Genomic DNA, 26,198 nt, shown 5'->3' on the forward strand with positions numbered 1-26,198 from the left:
TAACAAGCAGCCACACCCGCTCTGCTTTTCCTCATATCCAGCCTCATAACTAGCTATGTGCATACGAATTGGTATTACGAGTTTGAGTTTTTCAAATTTTTGCAATTTCTGTCAATGTCAGCGCAGATGTTACATATGATTTGATTTTCCATTGAAAATTGCGTTGAATTTGACACTCTTTTTTGTTTTTTTTGAGCTCATGGTGATTTCATCACGACTTGAATATGTAAAAAAAGTATGTGGTCATAATTTGATGAAATATGTAAAATACATATACAGAGTAGGGGATTTTATGTTTAGGTACTTATGTATGTATGTAGTTATATGTACATACCCCTTGGTGCAATAAACAAATATGGGAAGTTGATATTCCCATGTTTATTTTCTGAAATACGAAGAAACTTGCGGGTAAAAAATGTTGCACACTGTATTTCCTTTAGTTGACGGGCGCTACCTTTATTTGTTACAAAATTTTCTTTCGTCGAAACTGAATAGCTGGATATTCAGACAGCTCCATTGCGATCGCCAAGAAGGCAACTGGTAGGCTTAAAACACTAAAAATTGGAAATGACGGTCTACGATTCCAAGTCCCAAAATTCACCAATGTAGATCATGTATCAAAGGGGCGCATAGTTGGTGCAAAAAGCAAGGCATCTCAAGAAGATACATAGGTAGACTGTTACTTGCCTGACGCCAGTAGTCTAATTTAGCTTTGATAGTTTCTTTTGATAGTATTCGTGAAAAATTTAATAATTTAGCTGTAAATTTTTGGGTAAAGTACAAATAAAAGGGTAATTTTGTAAAAATATTGGGTGCTGTGCTGTGCGCATGCTGAAGACCATCAAGTAAAGAGCGTGGTGCTGTTTTGATTCGCTTTCTTTCTGCTGGTCAAACGATTGTTCGGCGCTCTTTTCAAAGCATTTGGATAGGCCGTTCCATATCTCTGTTGGGGAGTACTAAGCAACTTCCGACAGTTCCGGCTGTGTGTAACTGCCAATAGTTTGAAACATATCGTGTTCTCAAGCTGGGTATAGCTAAAGGCAGTGCGTGACTGTTTCTTTGCAACTCTCCTCGACGCAGCTCATGCCAATGCTGTAAAAAAGGTTCTCCGTTCTTTCTTCGTACAGGCCAGTGACCAGTGATTGTGGCAATGATCATAAAGATTTATTTTCTTAAATGATGCATCTCGACCACCTGTGCTGCATCCATCGGTCGCAGTTAGCTGCAGCCTAAGGCGACCTCTTGCAGCTGCTGACTACCTTAGACGAAGTGATGGGTTAGGTAAGCGTCATGAGCGCTGCTGGAGTATGTGCGCAGGTGTGTTATTATGTAACTCTATTCGAAAGATATTTTTTTTTCGGATTAAAAAAAAAAATGTTTGATTTGAAAGCTTTTTTTCGAATATAGTTACAGGAAAAGACGCCAGGACTTCTGCTTGGGAGATACTAGCCGAGTTTGAAAGACAGGCTGACATCGACAGCTAAAACTGCTGAGAAGCTTTCAGCTCCTAAACCGCAGTCCATATATCCATCTTAGGATTTATCTATGAAGAGTTATGCCCACGACCATTTTCCATTAGTGTCAAATGTGACTAACAGGTTGATTATTACGACTACATTCTCTAACAAAGCCCTCGGCTAGAGCTTTATCAATCGTCATGTCTGAAAAGTAGTTTTTTGTCGAATTTGTGCCTCTTTGAAAAAGTGTATTTCATTTTCCCCTTCTCCACTTCTTCTTAAAAAGAACCATGAGAGCGGAGTGTCAAGTTTTTAAAAAAGGTACATGCGAAACCTCGTGTAATTGAATCATGGTTGGCCTCAACTTTTTATAATAAAGTTATTTCATTTGCTATTATGAAAAGTTTCCTAAAGGCTTTCATTAGGGCAGGCACCTTGTTGATGGTGTGATGGCTTTTCCTCCTCCTTAGCTTCTACTATATGAGATTTAGGGCATTCCACCTAAGCTGTTCTACCTCGCAGGAGGGCGGCAGGATTGATCAAGAGCTGTGTCTCTTGGACGATTTGCAGCAAACGGGTTTATGCGGCTGTATTTGGAAAACAAACTTCACTATATCTCGTCTTGATAACAAGGAGGATAGAGGGTCACAAGCGAGAGAAGACAAAAGCGCTACAGGTGATGCGTCGAACTCTGAGAGCAAAATCAGCTGAAATACAATAAGCTCCGTGGTGGAACGGCAGATAAATCAAATCAAATTAGAATATTGGACAAGGGTATAAATTAGATAGAGAGGGAAGCGAGTACTTCCAAAGTACCGTGCAGCATTAAGAATGGTATAGCACTTAAAAGCAGTAGTTACCCAACAGCCGTGGAGAGTGAGCGCTTGGCATGCCCCGTGAGAGGCTGGAAGTACGCCGAAGGCAGCTCAAGAGTTTTGCTGGGAGAGACAAACAATCGGTACAGCGACGAATATGAGCAGGAATAAGCTTCTGACGATAGAATGAAACAAAAACACATATAACTGTCGAAATTGCACTAGGTCGATGCCTTTCTGCGACTTCTGTTGTTTGGAACGAGTAACAAGCAACTTATACTGTACGTTATCCACGTTGTGAACTGGTTGAGTTAACTCGAGTTTAACTTGGACTTTTGGTTCTTTAACTAGGAGGAGAAATAACATTGACGCTAAGTAGCTAAAGGTAAGGCTAAATTGAGCTTAGCTTTTTTTGTAGTCTTAGCTCGCGCGGATATCCTGGTAAATATTTATGGTAATAACGTGACCTTAGTTATCAGGTGATCTGCATATGTTCCTCACTTTTTAACATTGCAAGCAAAAACTAAATACACTCTGCATGTTTGTTATACAGATGTGTTAATAACGAGATGGGCTTAATCATGATGATTGTTCATGCACTCAATGATAATGGATAATGTATTCAATAAAACGATATCAAGTACTACCACTCAAAGAAAAGTCATCAGATATCTCCTCATATGAAATAGCAATTTCATTTATTTTTGGTTTAAGATAAGGGAATAGGAGTGATTTTGTAGAAATAAGAGTTTAACCTACATAGCGTCAATGCTCCCGGTGTCTAATATAAAACCCAGGTTAGTAAAATCCTAGTACGGAATAAATTTTGTTTATTTTTTCATTATGTACCAACATAACATAGTAATGGTTGAATTAATTCCGATCTCTATTAATTATCCTTCTCCAAAGTGTATTAAGCGAATCACGATAGTGACATAATAAATAACCCAACTGCATTCTAATTTCAATCAATTTGCGCTGTTATTAATATTAGGGATATCCAGTTTTAACATCAGCTGTGTTTTATTTTTTTTTACATATATATGCGTTTATCATTCACATGGACTGCTAAGTGCATAAATTTATCTACACTTATAAAATTGTTGCGCATAAAATTAGTGTTAAAAACTATGACATAAAAGGGTTGGGTCTCCACTGTATCTCCCTACTCTAATACCATGTGTAATACTCCATGAGCAGTTTTTAAAGTTGTAAATGTGGATGTATATACATGTAAAAAAATACGGCTATTATAGCAAACAAGCCGGACCCGTTCGAATCTTACGCCACGATTATAAAGTCTCATATCAAATATCAACAGAAATCAGCTGTTCTATCAATAAAAACTTGCATGCGCTTGCAGCTTGCATGTTAGCAGCTACCAGTAATGCAGTGTTAGTTGTAATAAAATATTCACAATAGTGCCATGGTACAAACAGATTTTTTGTGTGCTCACAGTCATTTATTTTTATGAAATTATTTTAATAAAATATAGCTAAACAAAAGCACTGCGACCAATAATGGCCAAAGCCCGCTAATAGCACGAATTTCCATCTTTACAACCAAAACTTTATTTATAGATTTGGATTCCAAATAAGAGCGAAAAGGACTTGAACATAAAAACAGCAATTAGAAATAATATATAATATTATTATGAGAAAAATCTGTAGAGCTTTGATGCGAGCACAAACTCAAGCCCAGCAAATCAATTTTAAAGGCGGACTTAATAGAACTTTTTAAATCGTTTTTGTTTTTATCGGCCTATTGATAAATCATTCAAGGTTCCGCTGTATAGCTAAATGGTTAGCGCAGCATGCCTAAAGCGTACTGATGATGAAGGCTTAGCACCCTTCGAAATGAATCTATCTGCGCAGCTATGGCTGGTTGTCTGAAAAATTTTCTACTTACTATTCCAAAAACAAAATACAATTTTTCAAATTTAGAAAAAATTAAAAAACAACAATAATTATCATTAGAAAAAAATTATTGTTCTGGCCTTCAGCTCGATTCGAACCTTGAATGACTTTTTAAATCGTTTAAAACAAAATTTCAAAAAGAATACACCACAAGAAATATCGGCACAGAGTTAGGCATACTTAAAAAATATGTGAGGCAGAGCATACAAGTTGATAGCAAAGAAACGTTCTGTTCTGTTCTTCTCCACACATAGTACTATATATTTTGGATTTTTTGAAAGTGCTGCACAACGCAACATCCCTAATGATTATCAAAATTTAAAACCAATACATTTATTAAGTAAAAAACCATTACGTTCAAGAGTATGTGGTGAACTATATTAATTTAACTTAATCCTACTAAATATTTTGCATAACATTAGCCCAATTACCACTTTGGCATTGCACAAAATTGAGTTACAAATATTTTGCATGAATAACTTGGCTTATAATTATAAAAAAAAAATATAATATTTGTGTGCTTATTTCCCTTTTTGTGGTTAACTATCTAAAAGTAAAGTCTAGTGTTTGCGTTGTGTTGCTACTGGAAAGTAGTAATATACTCTGCTACTGCTCCGGGTTTGCACATGAACAGAGCTTAGAGCAGAGCCATATCATAAAAAAGTGATAACATCCCTTACGCTCTGCTATTTGACGTATTTAAGAGCGGAGTAAATAGAAGAATAAAGGCAATATGCTATTTGTAGTGGAGTGAGACCAAAAAGACTCATTGGTATTTGCTTTGTTAGGCATTGTTATGCAAAAATTTGGCGCTTTCTTATTTTTTGTTTTTTTGCTCTCGCTCCGTTCGGAGCTTTTATTACGCTCTTCGCTCAGCTCACAAACACGACATAGCTCATATCAGAGCTTAAGAAATGCTATCACGTTTTTGTGCTACGGCACTGTTCTAAGCTCTGTTCACGTTCAGAGCTGGCGCAGAAGAAACAAAATCCACAGTAGAATAGTATTTTCAATCACTTGTTAAAATAAATGAGAAAGAATGTACTCAATAACAGAAATTAAACAAGTAAAAGTGTCTAAGTTCGGGTGTAACCGAACATTGTATACTCAGCGTGAGTTTCAATGGCACATTTCATTTCAGAAAAATTACTTTTCTACATAACACGTGGCACCGCCCGTTTAAAAAAAAATTTCTCCCCATTTCCTCTTACAATAAAACTTGACAAGTGAAATATCATTGATACAAAACTATTTTTGGCTAAGTTATAGGTTATAATTCTAGTCTACGACCCTTTTAAACCTTTTAAGATTGTTCTATATCTAAGTTACCATGGTCTTTAACCGATCCCGTCCATTTTTACTAGAAATATTTTCTGCTATAAGGAAAATATGTGTACCCAATTTTTTACGATATGTAAATTTTTCTTCGAGTTATGGCTCCGGAAACATTGAAAATTGCTTAGACAAAAAAGGGGCGGTGCTACACCCATTTTTTCAAATTTAAGTGTTTTCCAATTTAATGTTATAATTCAATTTAGAAAGTAAAATTTATTGATACAAAGTTCTTTTTTCGCTAAGATATAGCTTATTATTTTCGTCTACGACCCTTTTAAAAATCTTTTATATAAAAGTGGACGTGGTCTTTAACCGATCTCGTCCATTTTTTCTAGAAATATTTCTTAATTTTATTTAAAACTTTTTTTCAAATATTTTTCAACAGTCTCAATATCAGTCCACGTGTAAAATTTCAGCATTCTAGGTGTATTATTTACTTAATAATCAGGTTTTTTGTGTTTTCCAAAATGTTATATATATAAAAAGTGGGCGTGGTTATCCGATCCGATTTCGCTCATTTTCAATACCAATCTATTCTGGGTCCAGATAAGCTCGTGTACCAAATTTGGTGAAGATATCTCAAACTCAAGTTATCGTGTTAACGGACAGACGGACGGACAGACGGTGTTGGTTCAATCAAATTTTTTCTCGATACTGACGATTGTGATATATGGAAGTCTGTTTCGATTCCTTTATACCTGTACAACCAACCGTTATCTAATCAAAGTTAATATACTCTGTGTGCAACGCACGCTGAGTATAAAAAAAAAAGTGTTTAATATTTCGATAATTTATGTAGCAACTGACGATTGCCAGGTGAAAAGGCGAAACAAAAAAACGTAGTGATAAGTTGGCACAGAAGAAAAGCAACTGACAATTGCAAAATTCAGTAAATATTAATTACTCGCAAACCGAAAGCTTACGTTTGATTACTGATTCTTATTCAGCAGCATTGTGTTTGTCAGGAAGCCTTCAAATTGACTACTTTGAATGTCAATAACCAGCAACAATTGACTTACGGATTAAGAAGTTGTGACATTTCCATGACTACTTTATTTACTTCGCATACACAGCTGTTGCCGATATGGCAACACTCTCACATATTTCTAGAATATTTTTTTTCCGGCTTTTTTACTCTTTCATTTTATCTACAAATAGTAGCACCATGTCATCGGGGAGTTATATAGTTGTTAAGACAGTTGCGCCTTGTCTTTTCAAAAGCTGGGCAGTTAAGCTTAAGTGATAAGACGGCTACACCTCCATGTGATTAAAACATCTCCGACTTTCCAGAAGAGTGAGCCGCAACACCGCGTGTATTCCCCTCAGGCAGTACTCCATTAATGCACCAATCACCATAGGAGATGGACCTTAGACAACCCTGGTGATGGCGCTCAGTGAAGCTTACGCAGAGCAAACTGAAAGTGACGAGCGGTACTAGCAGGGGTTCACGGCATGCTTAATGCTTCGGTTTCCGCTTGAAATAGGCTTTAATTGTTATGTAGCCAAGCTAATTCAGCGTTATTTATAGAATACGCCCTTTCCAATCTTTCTTCACCAGACCTTTGTCAAAAATGAAATCCATTCCCCTCTCCTTATCCTAGGGTATACAAGTTGTCAAGTTATCAGCGGGGAAAACCCACTATATTCCTGCTTGCTAGAAATGAAGTCAAAGCTGGCGAGAATGCTGCGGTACCCACTGTCACTCACCAAGCTCGAATATCGTGTACGGAAGCTTAATTACTGGTCGGAGCTTGAGGCCACCCTCCCAACAAAGTCCACCGGATATATATTTAACATCGCATTCAAATCAGGAGCTAGTGTTGTGTCAAGGGAACTGTTGATTCCGATCAGGAACATTCGTTGCATGATTTGAAGGTTTAAGTAAGTTTCGCTCGACCAATACTCCACAGAAGAAGATCGGATTGATCACCATGTCACATGGCAACAGTACAGACCCCTGAAGAGTCCCCAGCTGTTGCGAATCGCCCTACGGTATAGCAGTAAAAGGCAACAGAGACTTTGCAAGTTCTGCTCCCTATATTAAGTTTTTATGACAGTTTAATGTCGAGTATAATGCCAATGCTCTTAAACCTAAAGTAGATCACACACGGTACGCCAATGGGCAATGAGCTGTAGACTGAGATCTTGTACCTCTTAATAAAATGAAGTAGCACAGTTATTTTGGGTATCAAAGATAGTCCGTAAAACGCTATCTACCTAGAGACCGGTCTCAGGTCTCCTCGCAAAAATTCCGGTACGATTTAGTATATTTACTCTGAAATGAATTGCTTGATCGTCGGTGTAGCCCTTCACTTGGCAGCCCTACACTCGGGCCTCTGCAATAGTTCGCTTGCGACTACGACCCACTTAATATATGTATGATCTGAATGCGATGTGTACTCGTATGACGCCAACTGTCTTTTAAATTGTAATGTGAAAGTTATATGCCTCAAACAGCAAGTTTCCTTTGAATCACCCTTATTGAAACAGCTAGTTTCCTTGGATTCCCGTCACTAGACTTATGACAATTTGTGATAAGTCGCCCTATTGACTGGTCATTTACATGTGCAGAATACGGCAATGCCCGTATGTACGCTCTTTCCTGAGTATCAGTTAATGTACTAAGCCAACTTCAGGATGCCTTTTTTCTTAAATTTAGATCAGTTGCAGTCAAGATTAATACCTTGTTCAGAGTATGGACGAAAGTTCATCTAACCCCCTGTGATCAGTTTAAATGCCGCTCGATATCAGGTTGCAATTTTAGCGTATCATTCCTTCAAACAGCACAGATCCTCATAGGTCCCTCTGACTCTAAACCCTGTATTTTAGATGGGATTCTTCGCCCTTACGATGAATAAACTAGCTCTGTCATTAATAGGTTCACGAAGTGGCATATCAAAAATAGCAGCCAAAGCAATGCTCATTGTTATAATTCAAAATTAGTCATAATGCAGGAAATTTGCACAAATTGTTGCACTTATGCGCTGATGAGCAGACAAATTTACAACAAAAACCCAATTGGCATGCTTTGTTACACTTACATCTTACTACCATACAAATGATCACATCTATTCTCAATTGTCAATATCCATATCCCCAACTTGCAACAAGCAATTGAGAACATGCCACACGACCGGAGACAAAGCAATTTGAATGTTTGTTGTATGAGTGCTTAGTAGTAAACGAGCAGCAAAAAAGAATAAAGAAATATGAAAACGCAAATAGAAAAAAGTGCAGAAGTGCAAATTTACACATTTTCCAATCCTATGTTGTTGCAGAAAAAAGTTTCGGAAAGCTACGTTCTAAATTCATCAAAAAAGTTTATTGCTGGATGCGCTTTTATACAGCTTCCATCCTATTTGAACCGGACAACAACGTTCATGGCTAGCAAATTATACCTTAGGCATATAAATGAGGAGTAAGCACAACAACAACAACAAGTAGCAATTGTTATTTGTTTGTATAGTTTGGTCGTCAGTTGGGTGGTCACTTACAATCATCATCCATTCACTAAGTCACCCTACACCACCTGCCAATGGCCATTGCGCAACTGACACCTGATGTGGCACGGTAAAAATGTAATGTTTGTGTTGATGAACTGCAAATATTGCACTTGTCCATGTTGCATTAGGTCCGTTTGCTACCGAAACGTGCAGCAAACACTTAAGTGTCCAATGAAAGAATCGTTTTGGTTTTTTACATTTGTAAATGTCAGTTACAACGTATAAGCTAAGTGGCTCATATGTTTGACTCATTCAACAATACATTTACAAGCGATTTGTACGGTGCAATTGTCTGTGACGGCCACGTTGTGAGAAATATAAATGTACTTAGAAAAAAAAAATGTTTTATTTTTTATGAAATTTAAAGAGGTATTAAAGCTTTAATTTTTTTGATATTACATTATGTTTTCTAAGTCACTTTTTGAAAAGATTTTATCTCAAATCAGAGATAAATGTTTAGAGAACGTTGGATCATTCTTGGATACGGGAAACTGTCGAATGGGCATATATTTTTGGCAGTGTTAGGTTTGGTCTTGTGTTAGGTTTGGTTGGGCAGTCGCTGCTGTGGTAATAACTGATTATGCAAATCGCTGCGTGGCACCAATTTAGTTATGAATGAAGCATACATCGATGTTGAGTGTTTCCCTGCCTTCCACGTTAGGTCTTTCCTAACATCTTGCTATCAAGAATAGTCCCAAGACGCTTAACCCCGTCAGACAGCACCAGCACTTCCCAACTGAAGATGCCCAAATTCAGAAATCGTTTACATTTTTGTACTCAGTTTCGTTTGTAGGGTTGACATGCTAGCCAGGTGACTCGTGCGGCAAAAATGTGGAAAAAAACAATTTGATGAATTCAATCAGAGCCGATCGCGAGAGTTCCATCCTAATTGCATCCTTTTGTTGTTGTTGTTGTTGCAGCGATAAGGGCACTGCCCGAAAGACTTGGGGAGTGTTATCGAGCTTGATGGTCCTTTGCCAAATGCGTATCCGGTACGTTTCGGTAACAAACACCATAAACGTACTAGCCCGTTCATCTCGGGAACGATTTGGTATGACCACATCAATCCTTCTAGGCCATACTGCTCTCCCATCCACCTAGATCCATCAGGAGTTCGGGGTCGCCAGACCCTCGACTGTTAATGAAACAGGATTCGCTACGGGTAGATGAGGTTGAAAATTGGGTTGGAAAAGCTATATATAGGAAGTAATGCGATTTAGGTGGTTCACGTCATATATGATATAAAAAAAAAAAAAATTTATATGAGAAGTACCACAAGCTTTTTTTCCATTTTTTCCACTTTTCTCTACTGATATAATATCGATGTTCAGCATCCGCAAGCCAAGTATCATTGGTCTGGCATTGATATCCTAAGAGATTGATTTGATTTCTCATATGTTGGTTTACATATCATTGACAAGCGCCCTACATTCCAAAAATACCCCCTATGCACTGAAGAATTCTATTTACTACAAATCAGTGCATATTGTTTAAAACTCGGCCTAGCGTTGCGTTCAAAAAAGAAGTTTAAAAATTTTCGTGTGGCATATTTATACATACATAGATAGATATCCGACGTAGCATTCAGTACGTTCAACGGCTTTTACGGCTTCTTCATAATCTGCTCGAGCCACTTGGTCGCAACCGTAGCACCAAAGGATTGTCCATTGCAGGGAATGTGGCTGATATGTCCGCTTTAGTTGCGATGTTGCAAACGCCAACATTTTCGCATTCGTGCTTGGAATATTTTGTGTGGCCAAATTTTACTTTGATATTTTAACTTTTAGCAGACCCAGCAAACTTTGTTCTGCGCGAGCTTTGGCTTCTATAGATTTTAGTATTGTCCTCCTTACACTTTTCATCTCACCTTTTCTCTTTCCTCCTTTCCCTTATTCTCATTCAAGCTCCCTTTTCCTCTCTACTTCACTATTTCATTCTCGTTATCTTATTTACTTTAATTTTCATCCCCACTATCACAACCACCCGCACTCTCATTCTCACTCCCACAGCAAGTTTTGCCTTAATATTATGAATCTATCCCCAAAAATGTGCTATAAAAATTTAAATTTTAATAAAAAATTTGAACAATAATTCAAATAAGATTAAAAAATATTTTAATAAATTATTCTTTTTTTTTTTATATATTTTCAGGTAAGTGATGCAATGCAAAACGTAGGCCATTATATGTATTTAAATTCAATTAAACGTTAACAAAGCGTTCATGTAAGTTTGTAAGTTTATTTTCGAAAAACTTCTAAAACATATGTTTTAAACTAATTCAACTTTAGGCATAATTATTCCAGACACCAAACAATTTAAAATAATTTAAAATGCACATATTTATACGACAAAGCGTAATAATTTATACACAATTTATTAAATACAATAAATCATTGTTTTACAATTCATAGCACTGCCAGACATGCGGACGGACAGGCAGAGAGACAAACGAGCCCACACACACGAGACAGAAAAAAAACAAGTAAGGACGGGACTGTCTTCAGCTGTGCCGAATACGTCATACCTTTCGTGAATGGGGCTGAACAATAATCTCATCCCGTTCGTAAATTCACAATAATCGGATGTATAAGATAAGAAATATATATTTAGCGAACAGATGTACATACCTAAACGATTTGTAAGATAAATATAAAATAAAAAATGGCGAAAAACCCCCTTATCTGAACGATCTATGGGATTGTATGGGATACACATTATATATAGCTCCTATAGAAATGATTTTTACAGGAAAGGATAGAATATATATTACCAAGTTTAACGTTTTTGTATTGGAAATTAAGGGAGAAATGGCTAAAAACCTTTCTATCTGAACAATCGGTTGTATGGGATATAAATTATATATAGCTCCGATCGAAACGATTTTTTCACGAAACCTTCTGTGATATTGTTACGAATATTAGCAACACTAAGGGGTACTGCCATCTCTAAGCCGATGCTAAGCAGCGTCTTGTATGCACATCCATAAATCAATCATTATGTATCTACATAAACGAATCAATAATTATGTCTACACATATGTAAGTACACGCAGGGAGAAGCAACGCACAAACACATGCATATATCTTATCTGAAGTGCTCACAAGAGAGGGCAATAATTTGTGCAAGTGTTAGTCATGCTCATATGAGAAGCAATAAACATAGTTGTGGCTGGTGATTTTGTAGCTGATAACTATCTAGTAAGTTCTGGAATGGAAAAGCCTAGAAGTATGCAACAAGAAATCGAAAAGTATAAAAGGCGCAACAGTAGAGGCGAAGAAAATCAGTTTCGTTTAAGCTATAAATCAGTTTGAGTTAAGCAAATTATCAGTAAGCGAAATATAAGTGTTATTGTGAAATACTTTGATAAAGGCCAATTTGCATTATTGAAGAGTGGAGTTATTTATTCAACAGTTTTGTGATATATGGTCGGATCCTACCGGATCCGACAAATGTCTAATATAATACAAAAATACATCCTTGTGCCAAATTTCATTGAGATATCTCAAAATTTTAGGGACTAGTTTGCGTTCAAACAGACAGACGGACGGACGAACGGACAGACGAACATGGCTATATCAACTCAGTTCGTCGCCCTGATCAATTCGGTATACTTAATGGTGAGTCTATCTTCTATATTTCTCAACGTTAAAAACATCGGACCAAAGTTAATATACCATTTCATATTCATGAAAGGTATAAAAACTTCGCCACTCACACATCTACACACATACCCACTAGTTAATATAAAGCGTGACAAAATCGAAGCCATAAATATGCCAGTGGCTATGTTGAGTCCACATTAAAACGGTTGTAATTAGAAAACATTAGTTTTTAAACGCCGCAAAACAAGCAACACAATTGTTAAATAAACACACACCTTCGCACACACACATACAACTCGTCGCGTCAAAACATTTACTTATGTATGGATGAGTGTATTAATTTAACTTTCAATTTAACAATCAAACTAGGCGATTTAGTGTAATGACTTGTAAATACATGCAAAATGTTTACAAAAAAGCTTTTATCCTGTAAAAAATGCTTAGTTGTAATATGCCAAATGCAGTAAGCGCTCCATTAAAGCCAAAGAGTACTCCAAGGCTATACGCCTGGATGGCTACCTTTCAACGTCACAGAGACCACTTCTCAACAGTTTTTATCAGCGATTTTATTTACATAGTAACTTTCATCCTTTTGCTGTGTATAATTTCGACTTCAGGAAAGGCCTAGATTTGCTAACTAGTCAATAAAATTCTTATTCAGATACTCTGTAAAATCTTGGGCAACCAGGACCCGGAAAATGATACCTGCTAGATGCTCCTTATGCTAACCTCTTTGGTGTCATCAGTGGTCTTTCTTAAAAAATCATTAACATCGCAGTTGTCGAATACATAGAAAGGGCTTGGCTGTGAAAAAGGGAGTGTCCTGCTGTGAAAGAGTATGACTTACAAAAATTTTTAAGGAAAATTATGTTTTCGAGGGGCAGCTTAGAAGTTGTTTTTTTTTTTTAAATCTTTGGTTGCTTCTTGACTGGCAAACGTTATAGTAATAATCTGGGCTTTAAAAAGTGTACAAAAGCTGATTATGTCTTCCTAGGTGCTGTTTTTGAATTTGACTTAACCGTCAATATATGAGGAGCAAAGCTTAGACGTTATGTAATTCATGCCTCTAATGGATTCTGGTATAAAACTTGTTTTGGAGGTAGCTGCTAATATAGATCACCAGTAAGACTCCGGAATGGAAAAGAGAACTGGAGCTGGGAAGTACTCAACACATCTACAGTTACGACAATCATTCCGAATCCCTGACTCATGCAGTGTATTCCAGGCCGAGGTCTATGCCATAGAGAGAACAGCAAAGCTGCTTCAAGATAGTCTGGTCTCCGATACCGACTTAACAATCTAACAATCTTTGTTGACAGCCAATCCGCCTTAAGAGCAATGATAAATTCGGATATCGTGCGGAGGTGTAGAGCCTCGCTGGCTTCTATAAGTCATCTCAATGTCTCTCTTTGCTGGGTCCCTGGGCACAGCGGTATTGAAGGAAATGAACTAGCAGATAAGATGGCTAGGAAAAGTTCCGATTTGGATGAAATTGAGGTGGATAGCTCCGTCCGACCACCGCTGAGTTATCTCCTGGGGAGAATCGAGGAATATCAGATCATGGCAACGGACTTGATATGGACCAAAATGGTTGCTACAAAGTCTCAAGGTCCTTATGGCCATGTTTAGATAGGAAAGGCACCAGCTTCCTTCTCAAACTGAACAGATCCGCAGTGAGGGTGCTTGCGGGTGTCATCAGAGGTCATTGTGCTATCGCACCAATGCAACGGCGGTGGCGAATACCAACTAGCTCCCTCTGCAGAAGCTGTCAGGATAACGAGGACGAGGAGTCGACCTACCACTTTCTCTACCGATGCCTGGAGCTTCAAAGGAGAAGACTGAGATTTCTTGGCTCACGGTTCTTTGACAGCCCGGCAAAGGTTGGGAGGTAATGAGGTTAAACGAATGTGCCTCCACCCTGCACTTACTGAGGGCACTCACAATGGACAAAAATGTCTCCGAGTGGAAGTGGGGGTAATACCCACGCACGCCCTCTTAACCAACCTAACCTAGACTCCCGGGTATATTCTCTAGCAGTTTAGGTTAGGTTGGGTTGAACTGGCCAATTCATGAGAACCTCACATAGACTGAATGATTTCATAGACCAGACCAAACTGGAAAACCCTGCCAAAAACCATGACCTATGTTATAAAATAACTAAGTCCTCTTGGCGAAAAGTAGAATCTTTCTAGGATCTGTGCCAGTTCCTGCTTCTAGATCTGATAGCTATGCCACTCGTAATAGCTGGAGTCATAACCTAAAATCTTAGGTTGCAAGACCTACACATGACATTCGATACTCTACAGTGCCGCGCTTGGTTCTACGCCTTTGTTGCTTGGTCGAGCATGTGCCACACTCTTCTTCTCCTTATCTCGCCCAATTTAATTGGGACTGTCAGTTATCCGCACTCATCCTCAAAGCTTACATCAAGGCCGGCCGCACCACACCACAAAGACTCTAGAAGTCATTTTCATCATCCTCTCGATAGAAATGTACGCTAAACTGTAAGTAACTTTTAATGCGGTTGGGCCGAATATAATATTTATATTCAATACTTCTACTAAAAACCGCAGTCCTTGGCCGTCTTCAAACCATATGTCAATGTGGGTAGTAGTAGAGTCACATTAGATTTGACCATTAAAGTGTTTTCGGGTCCATTCCTGAATTTATTTAGATTACGCCACATCGACTCTTTCTCTCGATATCAAGTTCTATCAAGTTCCTCACTATATCTATATATATTATCAAAGAAACATAGATGGGACGATATCTTTATTAAAACCTGCAGTCCTTGGCTGTCTTCAAGAATTTCTTCAAGCAATATGTCAACGTGGACTGTGTAGCTCTTAGAAGGTTTGACAATCCTATTCTTAAGTTTTAAGCTACTAAAGCAATTTAGCGTCATTCAGGTAACAGCTAAAAAAAGGATCGCTCGTTGCCTTCTAATTATGAATGCCATACCCGCCGTGGCAATTCAATCGGAGAGTCAAGCAACGCTACAAGCCCTCCAGAGCCAGAAAACTTAATCGAAGTTAGCAACGGACTGCAGATGGCCGCTAAATGACCTATACTTGAGACCTGGGCTGCGAGCTAGAGAGCTAACAAGGAAGGCTACTAAACCGAGTTTAATCAGCTGAGAGAGACTTGTTCTCTTTTAGCTGCGTGCAAATGCTGGCTTGCGTCTGCTTTCATTAAGAAGAGTAATACCATACATCAGACACACTTGGTTCCGCATATATAAGAAAATAACTTATTTCTTATTAGTCCTAAACGTCTTTACTAAAGTCCATTATTTACTTCTGATGGAATTGCACGGCACCGAATGGAAATTAAAAAAAAAAAATTATTTATATTGGAGCTGTAGATACGAAAATGAGATACAAAGAGTCCATCAGTTTCTCTAAAGAAGCCCTACTGTGACTAGTTCACGTACGGAATGTTTGGAAAGGGATGTCATTGAATGACTAGCTGATCTTGGCTCTGCTGCAAATGGAGACATTCTGTGATACACTAAATGAACAAATTGGTTCAAATTGCTGCACATTTAAACACAGCGGAGTTCTAGCTCCTACAGTGGTATCATAATTGGAAAAACGGCATAAGTAAAGCCCTACGATTGTTATTTCTTCCTGAAAACAGGAAACGCGAGCCATCGAACTTGGATCAAGAGCCTAGTACACATTCTTAAGTCATTGTCATCACTTTTCCAGGGTGCATAGAAGAAAAGTTGTCAAGCGTACCCATTGGTAACCTATGACAAATCAGATTCTTAGCAAGTGCAGTGCATATCTGAGCAGTGCTCTAATGAGTATACTCCCTGTGCTCTTGCTATACAGGCGAATAGACAAGGTACTCGTGTTAAGCTACTAAGCTATTATTTCGGTAATGAAATGACCATGCAGGACATGGAGGATCTTGTTATGCCTTTAAACCAAACTCCATCTCCAACCAACTCAGCATTTAGATAATTAAATTTTGAATTTCCCATATAAATACAATTTGATTCCTCTTTCTGACTTAATAATGAGTTATCATACAATTGAACAAAAAAATAATCAAATATGAATACTTTTGATGATCAAAACCCGAAGGGCATTTTTCGATCACTTTCTGGAACCATTTTTGAAGTCCTTTGAAGATGACATTTTAATATTTCATAAAAACCAAACAAAAAGGGTAATCAAATTTGATTACCTTTGATGATCAAAAACTGAATATAGTTTTTGAATCACATTTTGGAATCATATTTGAATCAAATGTGTTTACTTTAGGTGATCAAAAATTTAAATCATTTTTCATTCAGCTTTCTGAATCTTTTATGAATATATTTGTTGGCTGAATAATGAATTTTATACTTGTTGAAATTTTACTTTTCACTAAAAATTTTATTTTTTTCACATACACATATTTTTTCAATCATGAAGCTAAGAATTTTATTATTTATGCAAAAGATATTCTTTAAAACAAAAATAATGTAATGCTGCTCGTGAACGAAGATTTCCCTAACCATTTCTCCCCTTCAGCTTCCCAGAAAATACATAATGATTGGTCAATACATAGGTTGTGAGCTATTTGAACCCCAGGTAAGTGAAACTATCTTGACATACCGATAGGCTTCAACACCCCGTATCGTATCCGTATTTTAAGATGCAGACGATAATGATGATGTTGGATGTTGTAGTCGCAGGTGTATATCGGTCAAGTTTGTTCGCGAGTTAGCTGTGGTTCGAAAAGCTCACTTTCACATGCTCTCTTCCCCTGATGAAATAAGATTATTACGTAGTATCCTATTTTGAATGACATATGAAGAATAAAAGCATTGTAATGGCATTCAAAAATGATTCAAAAATCTCAACCTAAACGATTGAAATATATTCACGCATATGATCAGAAAATGACTGTGAAAAGCAGTCAAATATTACTCTAAAACTATTAAAGCTCAATTTCACAATGGTATCAAATATGAATAAAAAGCGTTTCGAAATAGGAATCATAAATGATTATTCAAGAATAATCACATTTATGGTACATTTTTCTCCCGACGATACGTTAATTTTCGAACAGAAAATGCTTTTAAATTTGAACGTTTTTAATCATCTTGGGGTATGATATTTAAATATTTTTTGATGAAAATTTTCAAAAAAAGCTGGCTGTGAAGCAGTTGCTTTGGAGGCAAAACGTTTCTTGACCGTTCCTCACCATAAGTGATTCTTATTCTAAACTATTTCTACCATATGTACATAAATATATGAATTTTCTAGTTGATTAAAAATTAATTGAATAATAGCATTCGGCATAAACAATGAATTAATTGCCATTCAATAAATAAAATATTATACTCTATTTGCGATTGTAATCATGTACGTATGTATAGGCATATGAATAATTGTCGCGTTTGCGGTTTCATGAGTCATAGTTTGAACACATTAATCACACCTATTTATGTCCGCATATTTATTTTTAAAAAGAGTTTTAATTTAAAAAATGTTTTTCTAACTGAAAAACTTCTTTCTCAATTGTGAAGTTGCTTTGTCTGGGATCTGAACCCAGGACATTCCGCGTGATGGGAGGAACGCGCTACCAACATACTACGGCACCTCAACAGTAAGCAGCAACAGTCATACAGTAACTCTGTTTGCTGCCATCAAACAAGGCGTAATTTCCTCCTTGTCAAGCACGCCACTGTTGGCAGCCATAATTTCGAAATGGCAAAAGACTTTGTTTATTTGGAAACCTGCATTAAAACAAACAACAACATCATCTCTGAAATCCAGCGAAGAATCGCTCTTGCCAATAAATGTTACTTTGGATTAAAAAGTAAAGTCATTTTCCAGCAAACGAAGATCATGTTCCATAAGCCGCGTTATGATATGAGATTTAAGAGCATTACGCAGATATCAACCTAGTCCAGCGGATTAAAACTCAGGGGCTTATGCTGGCTAATCCCTGGTGTACGAGTGAATAATGATGCTCCCAGCTCAGAAAGTATTTCTATCTGAACCCGCCTACGGAACCAGAGGAAAAGGGCGGCCCCTCTCCGCTGGAGGGACCAAATGGAAAACGATTTAAATTACCTTGGAATAACCACTTTGCGTCGGTTAACACAAAGAAGAAGCGACTGGTGCACCTTGCTGGGCGGCCAGAACCGTTTAAATGGTTAAGGGTCAATTAAGTTAGTAAGTAAGGGAGAAACATACATCTATATTGGGTCCCTATGCATGTGAAAATAGATGGAAATGGTAAAAATCCGAATGAGCTAGCTAGACAAAATGCGTCGCTCGAAGCGTTCTCATCAGATTGGGCAAAGTTGAAAGAAGGCGAGAGCTGCATATGATCGACCAAGCATGAAAGGCGTGGAACCAAGCGCAAGGCTGCAAAGTGTCGAAGATCTTTTGCAGATCATACAACCTTAGACTAGCAAATTTATTCTTATTATTTAAAAGAGGTGGATGTATGTTTTTGATGGGTATTCTTACTAGACACTGCCTTCTGGCTTTTAACCTTAGGACTTATACCCAAATACAGGTGTGGCCAGTAGCTACTTTGGAGTGATGTATCTCCTAAATCGCTAAAGATATCTTATTTGTCATGCTAGGTCCATGCATAGATGAGATATAAGCTTTTAAAGTTGACACCTACGACTTCTTATACCCGGGTACAGGTGTGGCCAGTAGCTTTTTTCTCGTTTTTTCTCATTTTTTGAAGGGAAAAAAATTTTTATTTTTTTTTCTTTATAAAATATTATTTTATTGATTATTTCTTATAACTAAATATGCAAACAAATTGAAATTATTCAATTGTCTTCATTATTTTCACAAATATTACATGTAAATGTATTTGAAGAATGCTGTATGCATATTGGGCGCTGACATATTCTGCACATATGTTACGCGTTCGTCTTCTGTGTTGGTCATGGATGTAGCAGAGAAAACAGCTTCCAACCTGCTGTTTCTTTGGTTTTGCACCAGCAGCTGCAGACGTTGATGGCCTATTGTCAGCACTTCCTTGCAAGGCCGTACTTATGAAACTCGCGACTGCAATTTTTGTGTTGAAGTTCCGCATCACTTGCTGATTCACCGACCGCTCTTCAATTATGGGCATAGACAGTTCCTTGGCGAGCTGGCGAAGAAATCTCTTATGCTTCGCATTGGTGCATCTGATGTTGGGATTATTCTCATAATATATGATGTACGCTGCCAATGCCGTCAAATCAATCATATTGAAGAATAGGGACAACGGCCAACGCTTTGTCATCCTTTGGCAAATATATTCTCCAAGCAATTGGTCCATCCCGTCCACTCCTCCTTTTGTCTTGTTATAAAACTCGATCATTTCTGGTTTGCTGCTTTCGCCAATGTGATCATCGTCATGCATTGATGATAGTAATATAACTGCCTTGCTTTTTTTTTTCGACACATAGGATCAAATGGATATGTTGGGCCTAAAACCGAATGTACTTGACCTCTCTGCACGATCTTTGTGTGCCAACATCTCCTTTGGTATGTAGGGCTTATTTTTCCGCAGAGTTCCAACTGCCGTCAAATTCATGGATGACAAGCTTTCCAGTAGATTTAGGGATGTAAAAAAATTGTCCGTCGTTATATTTCGGCCGTTTCCATGAAAGCGGCTTACTAAATCCTTGACCACGCGTTCACCCTGGTTAGTTTCCCGTCCCGCAGGTACTTGGCCAGTATATATTTGTCCATGCAGTGGATATGCGTTTTTGGCATCACATACCCATCACACTTTGATGCCATATTTTGCCGGTTTCGATGGGATGTATTGCGTGAAACGGGTGCGGCCACGATATGGAAAAAGCTGCTTGTCTACCGTTAGATATTAACTTGACTTATATGACTGCTCAAAGTTGTAGTTCATTATGGTCCACAGCTCGGATATTGGTGCAGCTTTGTCAGTTACCAAACGTTGTGCCCCTGTGTTGCCATCGTCAAACCCTATAACCGCACATTCGGCATTGCTGCGGTTAGCCCAGTCATAATAAGCACTCCAATGAACGCATACATTTCGCTCAAAGTAACTTTCTTCCATGTTTTTGGATCCGCCTCTGGATGTTTTGCGTTTAATTCCGCATATGTAGCTTCTGCTTTTTTGTTGGTGTAGCGTACTATATTATCCACCATTTCCGGAGTCATAAAACATTTATATGTATTGACTACTGACATAATAGTAGTTGACCTTGCGGGCCCACTTCGCTGTCGCAAAATATTTTGTTGCCTAGTTTGGCGTGCAAGTCATGGCTGTGAGCTCCATATGGCACTATCACGTGCTACGAATTCAGCTGCACGCAAACTAATCTCCTCAGCATCGGATTCATTGCCAGATTCTTCGTAATCTACCTGGGCATTGTCAATTGTGTAACCAGGGTCTTCTACATCCGGTTCAACCACGCCATCTGCTACTGCTACTTGTTCACTTTCATCCCCTTCAGGGTCGGAAAATAATTCATTATCTGAGATTTCGTCAAACAGGTTGTGTATGTTATGCTCTTTTTCAGCGTTAGATAATCTATATAAAAATAATTAATTTTTATTCCATTTATGAAATTATATTTGAGTTATTTATATTTACCTCATATATTGATTCGAAGACAAATATTCCATGTTCCTTCTGCTATCCATGTTGTAATATTTTAAATTTTTTCTGACCTGTTATTTTCACAAATATAAATCAACTTCACACTTCAAAAGAACGCTTTACAATGAATATAAACTCGCAAAACTGCCGTTTATATAGCTGCAACCCTTAAGTTTCTGGAAGCATTTCTTACCTGCCAGGTAGTTGGATTATGTCAAATGTTGTTTGTCAGCAAATTCTAGCAAGGGTACAATATAATGTCTTCTTCTAATAATTAAGAGTGCGCGAAAAAGGTTGTATTCTAAAAATTCTAACAACAATAGAAATTATTGACGTCCTAGAGATAACTTAGAATGCGCGCAATTCTTAGAAGCAGGCTACAAATATATGTTTATAAGTACTTAAAATGTTCGTAAGACAGTCAGCTACAACATTGCATTAAAAAAAATAACTTTTTTCTCAGAAAAAATGAGAAAAAACGGGCAAAACAGGCTACTGGCCACACCTGTACCCGGGTATAAGAAGTCGTAGTAAAAGTTGGGTATAAGTCGTAGGCTTACATTAGGCCTTGTCAGTGTCAGCAGATGTAGGAAGCGCGACTTGAAAGAGGAAACATGTGTTCATTCACTGCGCTCGCAAGGCTTAGACTCTGCTATTAGGAGTGGCACAGCTGTCAGAGCCAAAAGAAGCAATTAACTTATGTCGTAGATATCTTATAGTATTTGCCGAGAGATCGGAGTTACGTTTTAATAAGTCCCAGGTTTCTGATGGTTTTTTTTTCAGTTTTGTCCTAAAACAAATTTCTGGTAACACTATGGACTCATTTAGTTTGTGCAAGGTCCTCACGGACCGGCCGGTTCAACCTAGAATAACCTTCCTATTCAACTTAAAAATGTTTAATTGGTTAAAGCAAGTTAAACTTGTTGGCTTAAATTTTACACATTGATGAAAACTCTTTGTGGCTTGGCCTTGAGCTAAACGTTTAGCAATTTTAATAATATTTTTGTAGAAGAATACTGCACCAAATTAAGTTTAGTTCCACACTTTATATTACCAACGAACTGAGAGCCGTTTTAACTTTTTCAAAATATTTAATCTATCTTGGCAGCAGAACCGCAGAACGGCAATGTTCATTAAGCATACTGAATTTGAAAGTGGACTTCACATACACATACTTAGAGTATTATATGTGAGCGTGTATGAACATACATAAATACTTGAAAAGACGTATCTGCAAAAGCGATTCTGCAATTGTCAAGAGAAAACAAGGTCACTGCTGAGATGTCGGCAGCAAAAGTTAGCCGAACGTCTCTTTTGCTGAATAAACTTAATGTAGTGTGTATGCATGTATGGATGTGTGTAGTTACGTTAGTGCCAGTGTGCATGTTGCCGCTAAGGTGAGCTACGGTATGTGTGGCAAGTGGCATGTGGCGTTTGGTATTTGGTATATCAAATGAAGCGCTTAGAACAAACCACAACAACCACAAAAGGCAATGCACGAAGGTAAATTGATGGTTAAAAAGCGCATAAACTGCACAGACATTTACAGATACATGTACACAAACAAATCCACCAATGCGTTACTAAAATGTTGTATATATGTACATATGTTCTTGACTTCATGCCAAAATCTTAACAATTCAAAGTCAACTAGTAAGGTTATCGAACAAGCTTGTCTTTGTGTCATGTGTGTATTTATGTATGTATGTGTGCTTATAATTTAGCCAGGATTCTGTGGTTACTTTGTGTATATTTTCATTTCGAAATATACAACATCACTTTTTCCAACCAGGGAATACATGATTGTGGTCCAGCGATAACTCAAAATGAAATTGAAATTGTATATAAAATGTTTCAGTATTTTGTATGAGTTAAGCGGGGGTTGCCCTTATTGCTTTAAATGTATGAACACATTTATTTGAATCAATTTTTAATTTATAATTTATTGAATAATTGGGGAAAAATTTAAACAACGTGACATCAGGACGGAAAAGGCGACAGCTGTTTCGATTATAACTTGTAAATCTCTACAAAGCCTTTTCTCCCGGGAGTGGGATTTGAACCCGCACTCCTACGATGGTTGAAGTGTTACAAACGCATTCAGCCACGTCATGCCTTAGTTCAGTATTTTGTTAGTGTTGCTGTTGTGCTCTGCCGGTACACCATTTTAATATTTGCTATCGAAGTCATCTGGCGGTGTTTTCAGGAGGTGAGGTTTGGGGAAATATACACGACATGAATAAGAGGATATCAGGCTCTAACTTTCTCGTCTAGGCTGAGTTTTATTGTGCCATGCAAAGAGTAAGTGGAACAATGAGCTCCAGTTTATGTCGTAATATCTAAAGCATCACCAACGGAAGGCCATAAAATCATTGGCTACTAGCGATCGTGTGAGATTGGTACTTAGTCTAAAATAAAAAATCTATCAAGCCTACAATCGTTAGGTGCGCGCAAGATTCGAGTTACATACAGCGAATCGGATCACTAAACCGCCGAAGCTAAAATCCCCACAAATTTGCGCTCTCTGAGAGCACAAGTTAACCATGCGGAATGCATGAGCAGTTCGAGCCTATCTGTAGAACAGTTTGAGTTGCCGCCGAAGAAAACTTTGGAATTGGAGCACCTATAAACACGTATGCTGTCTAGAGACTGAAAAAGGCCTTGAATGCGAAGATCTCGAGCTACTGCTTCGCAGGAATTGCGCCCGGTTTTAGCAAAAAATGCGACAATAGGTGAAAGGTTTCAATCGTCGTGGATTCCTATAGAAAACGGCGACGAGGTAAACTACGCTTAGAAATTGCTTTGATCATGAAGGAAGCAGTGTCTGCGCTGTAGAACAAAGGCGTTAATGAAATAGCTAGGAAAGATGCGAATCCATAGCCCATTGTCTTGTCTTGTGGGATATGCTGATGATATTGCAGTGGTAGTAGTGGCCAAGAAACTGGACCTGCTTCAAGCATTATGTAATGACGCCGTAGCAAGAATAAAGGAATGGCTGACCAATACAGGACTGGAGTTGGCTAGCCAAAAGACGGAAGTGGTATTAGTAAGCTCCAAACGGTCGGCGAACGAGTTAGTCTTAACTGTCGGGGATCATCAAATCACTTCAAAGGATTCCTTAAAATACTTAGGAGTGCACATTGACTCTAAGTTAACTTTCAAAGAGCACTTCAGAGCGGTGGGAGAGAAAATTACCAAAGTTAATGGTTCACTTATGCGAATAATGCCCAACATTGGTGGTCCGAGCGAAGATACACGTCAGCTATTGTCCACAGTAACCAGCTCAATAATACTATACGCAGCACCAGTGTGGTATGGATCTAAACAGACCCATCAAAAATATATATTAGCAGCGTACCGACTTGCTTCTTTAAGAATAGCAAGTGCTTATCGGACGGTGTCCGACAACGCGATCCTGGTTCTAACCCGGAAAATCCCAGTGGACTTACTGGCAAGCGAAATGGCCGATCTGTATAACACTAATATCGAGCGACCATCTGAAGAAGACAAGAAAAGAGCAAGGGCACAAACAATAGCTAAGTGGCAAGAACGGTGGGAGGCCTCGAGTAAAGGGCGTTCGACTTTCACACTAGTTTGGAACGTAGCTCAATGGAATGAGCGGAAGCACGGCGAACTGAACTACCATCTCACGCAGATAATGAGTGGACATGGCGGTTTCAAAGAGTAGAAAAACGCAGAACATGTTCTACTGCCTCCGTTTCCACGAAGAAAGACTCACCTTGCATGGAGTCTTTGGGGAGGAACCTACCACGAGAAATTTAGTATCACATATGTGCAACAGGAAAGAGTGCTGGACTGCAGTGAGCAAAATGGCATTTATAGTAATGACACGCCTGATGGATGCTGAGAGGGAGCGCAGAGAAATGCGCATGCGAAGCAGTGGCGATTAAATGGACAGTCATAGCAAATAGCGGGAACCTGGACGCAGGGACAACAGTAGGCTCTTAAAAAATGAGAAATATGGAACGCCACCCTGAAGTAATGCGAAAGTGGTGCCGGGGTGGGCGACGGTTGCAGAACGGGGCTGTTTTTTAGTCTACGGACACACGGTTGCTGCGACGGCAGCAATTATGGTGCATTAGGCATTTTTCAGCCTCCCCGCAAAAAAAAAAAAAAAAAAAGCCCATTGTCTGGTGATGGATTGCCTGCGAAGATATTTAAATAAGGCGGAAAAACTCGGCTGTCTTACGTGGGATCAGCCATCTTTGTATTGCATATGAGGTCTTAAGAAATATTTTATACTGAATCTTGTAGGTGTACCAAGGACAAACTGGTTGGATCTTTTTAGTACGGCTTCAAACATAGTAAATCTGTGATCCTTACCAAGTGGCAATTTGAAAAAAAAAAAATACCCTCTTTTGTCCTGTCTTAATGTGTTGTTGTTTTAGCGATAAGGACACTCCACGAAGGCTTTGGGGAGTGTTATCTATGTTGACGGTCTTTCGCCGGATGCAGATCCGGTACTTTCCGGTACCACGCTTTAAAGTTACTTTCGAATAGGTTCGTCGTTTTAGGTCAAGCTGAAGTTCAAGGGCGACAACTTCAACTTTCGCGGGCAGAGTTGAAACGGCCACTAGTGGTAGTGTTCGCAAGTAGCTATTTCCGAGTGTACTAATATTGGTTCACTCACAAGAGAAAGTCCTAGTTCGGATAGTGTACAATCATTATGAGCTCATTCCTGAGTGCGGAATAAATAAGATTCCATTCTTGGGATGCTCGATTGATTAGAGCTCATTTTAGTATACCTTATGAGTGAATAGGAGTCATACATGACACTTTTGGCCTCATAAGTAGATCACGATCTACACTTGTCGAGTGTTATACCGTGCGGGTAAATGACATGTGTCTGACAGAGGAACTGCGAATCACTCTCGACCCTATTTTCAAACGCAATATTTGGGGGAGTCACCCAAAATTAACATAATTAGAAAGCAGTATGCACGCTTTCTCCATA

General features: G+C 38.3%; 1 protein-coding gene across 7 annotated transcripts in view; it reads left to right on the forward strand.

The window, feature by feature from the left end:
* Positions 1 to 26,198, forward strand: part of LOC137238021 (sterile alpha motif domain-containing protein 5-like) — an 801,561-nt gene that overhangs the window by 596,668 nt on the left and 178,695 nt on the right. For 4 of the 7 annotated variants that reach the window (XM_067762527.1, XM_067762528.1, XM_067762526.1 and 1 more), the window contains one exon: positions 11,438 to 12,837. The exons of 2 other annotated variants lie outside the window; for them this stretch is intronic. In XM_067762527.1, the coding sequence (XP_067618628.1) occupies positions 11,438 to 11,512 (75 nt within the window). In that variant the 3' untranslated portion in view covers positions 11,513 to 12,837. Of the gene's footprint in view, positions 1 to 11,177; positions 11,404 to 11,437; positions 12,838 to 26,198 lie in introns of those variants that run through there. One more of the 7 variants, XM_067762531.1, reaches the window with a different exon arrangement.

This window comes from Eurosta solidaginis, chromosome 1, assembly GCF_040869045.1.
Source record: "Eurosta solidaginis isolate ZX-2024a chromosome 1, ASM4086904v1, whole genome shotgun sequence".
Taxonomy (NCBI): domain Eukaryota; kingdom Metazoa; phylum Arthropoda; class Insecta; order Diptera; family Tephritidae; genus Eurosta; species Eurosta solidaginis.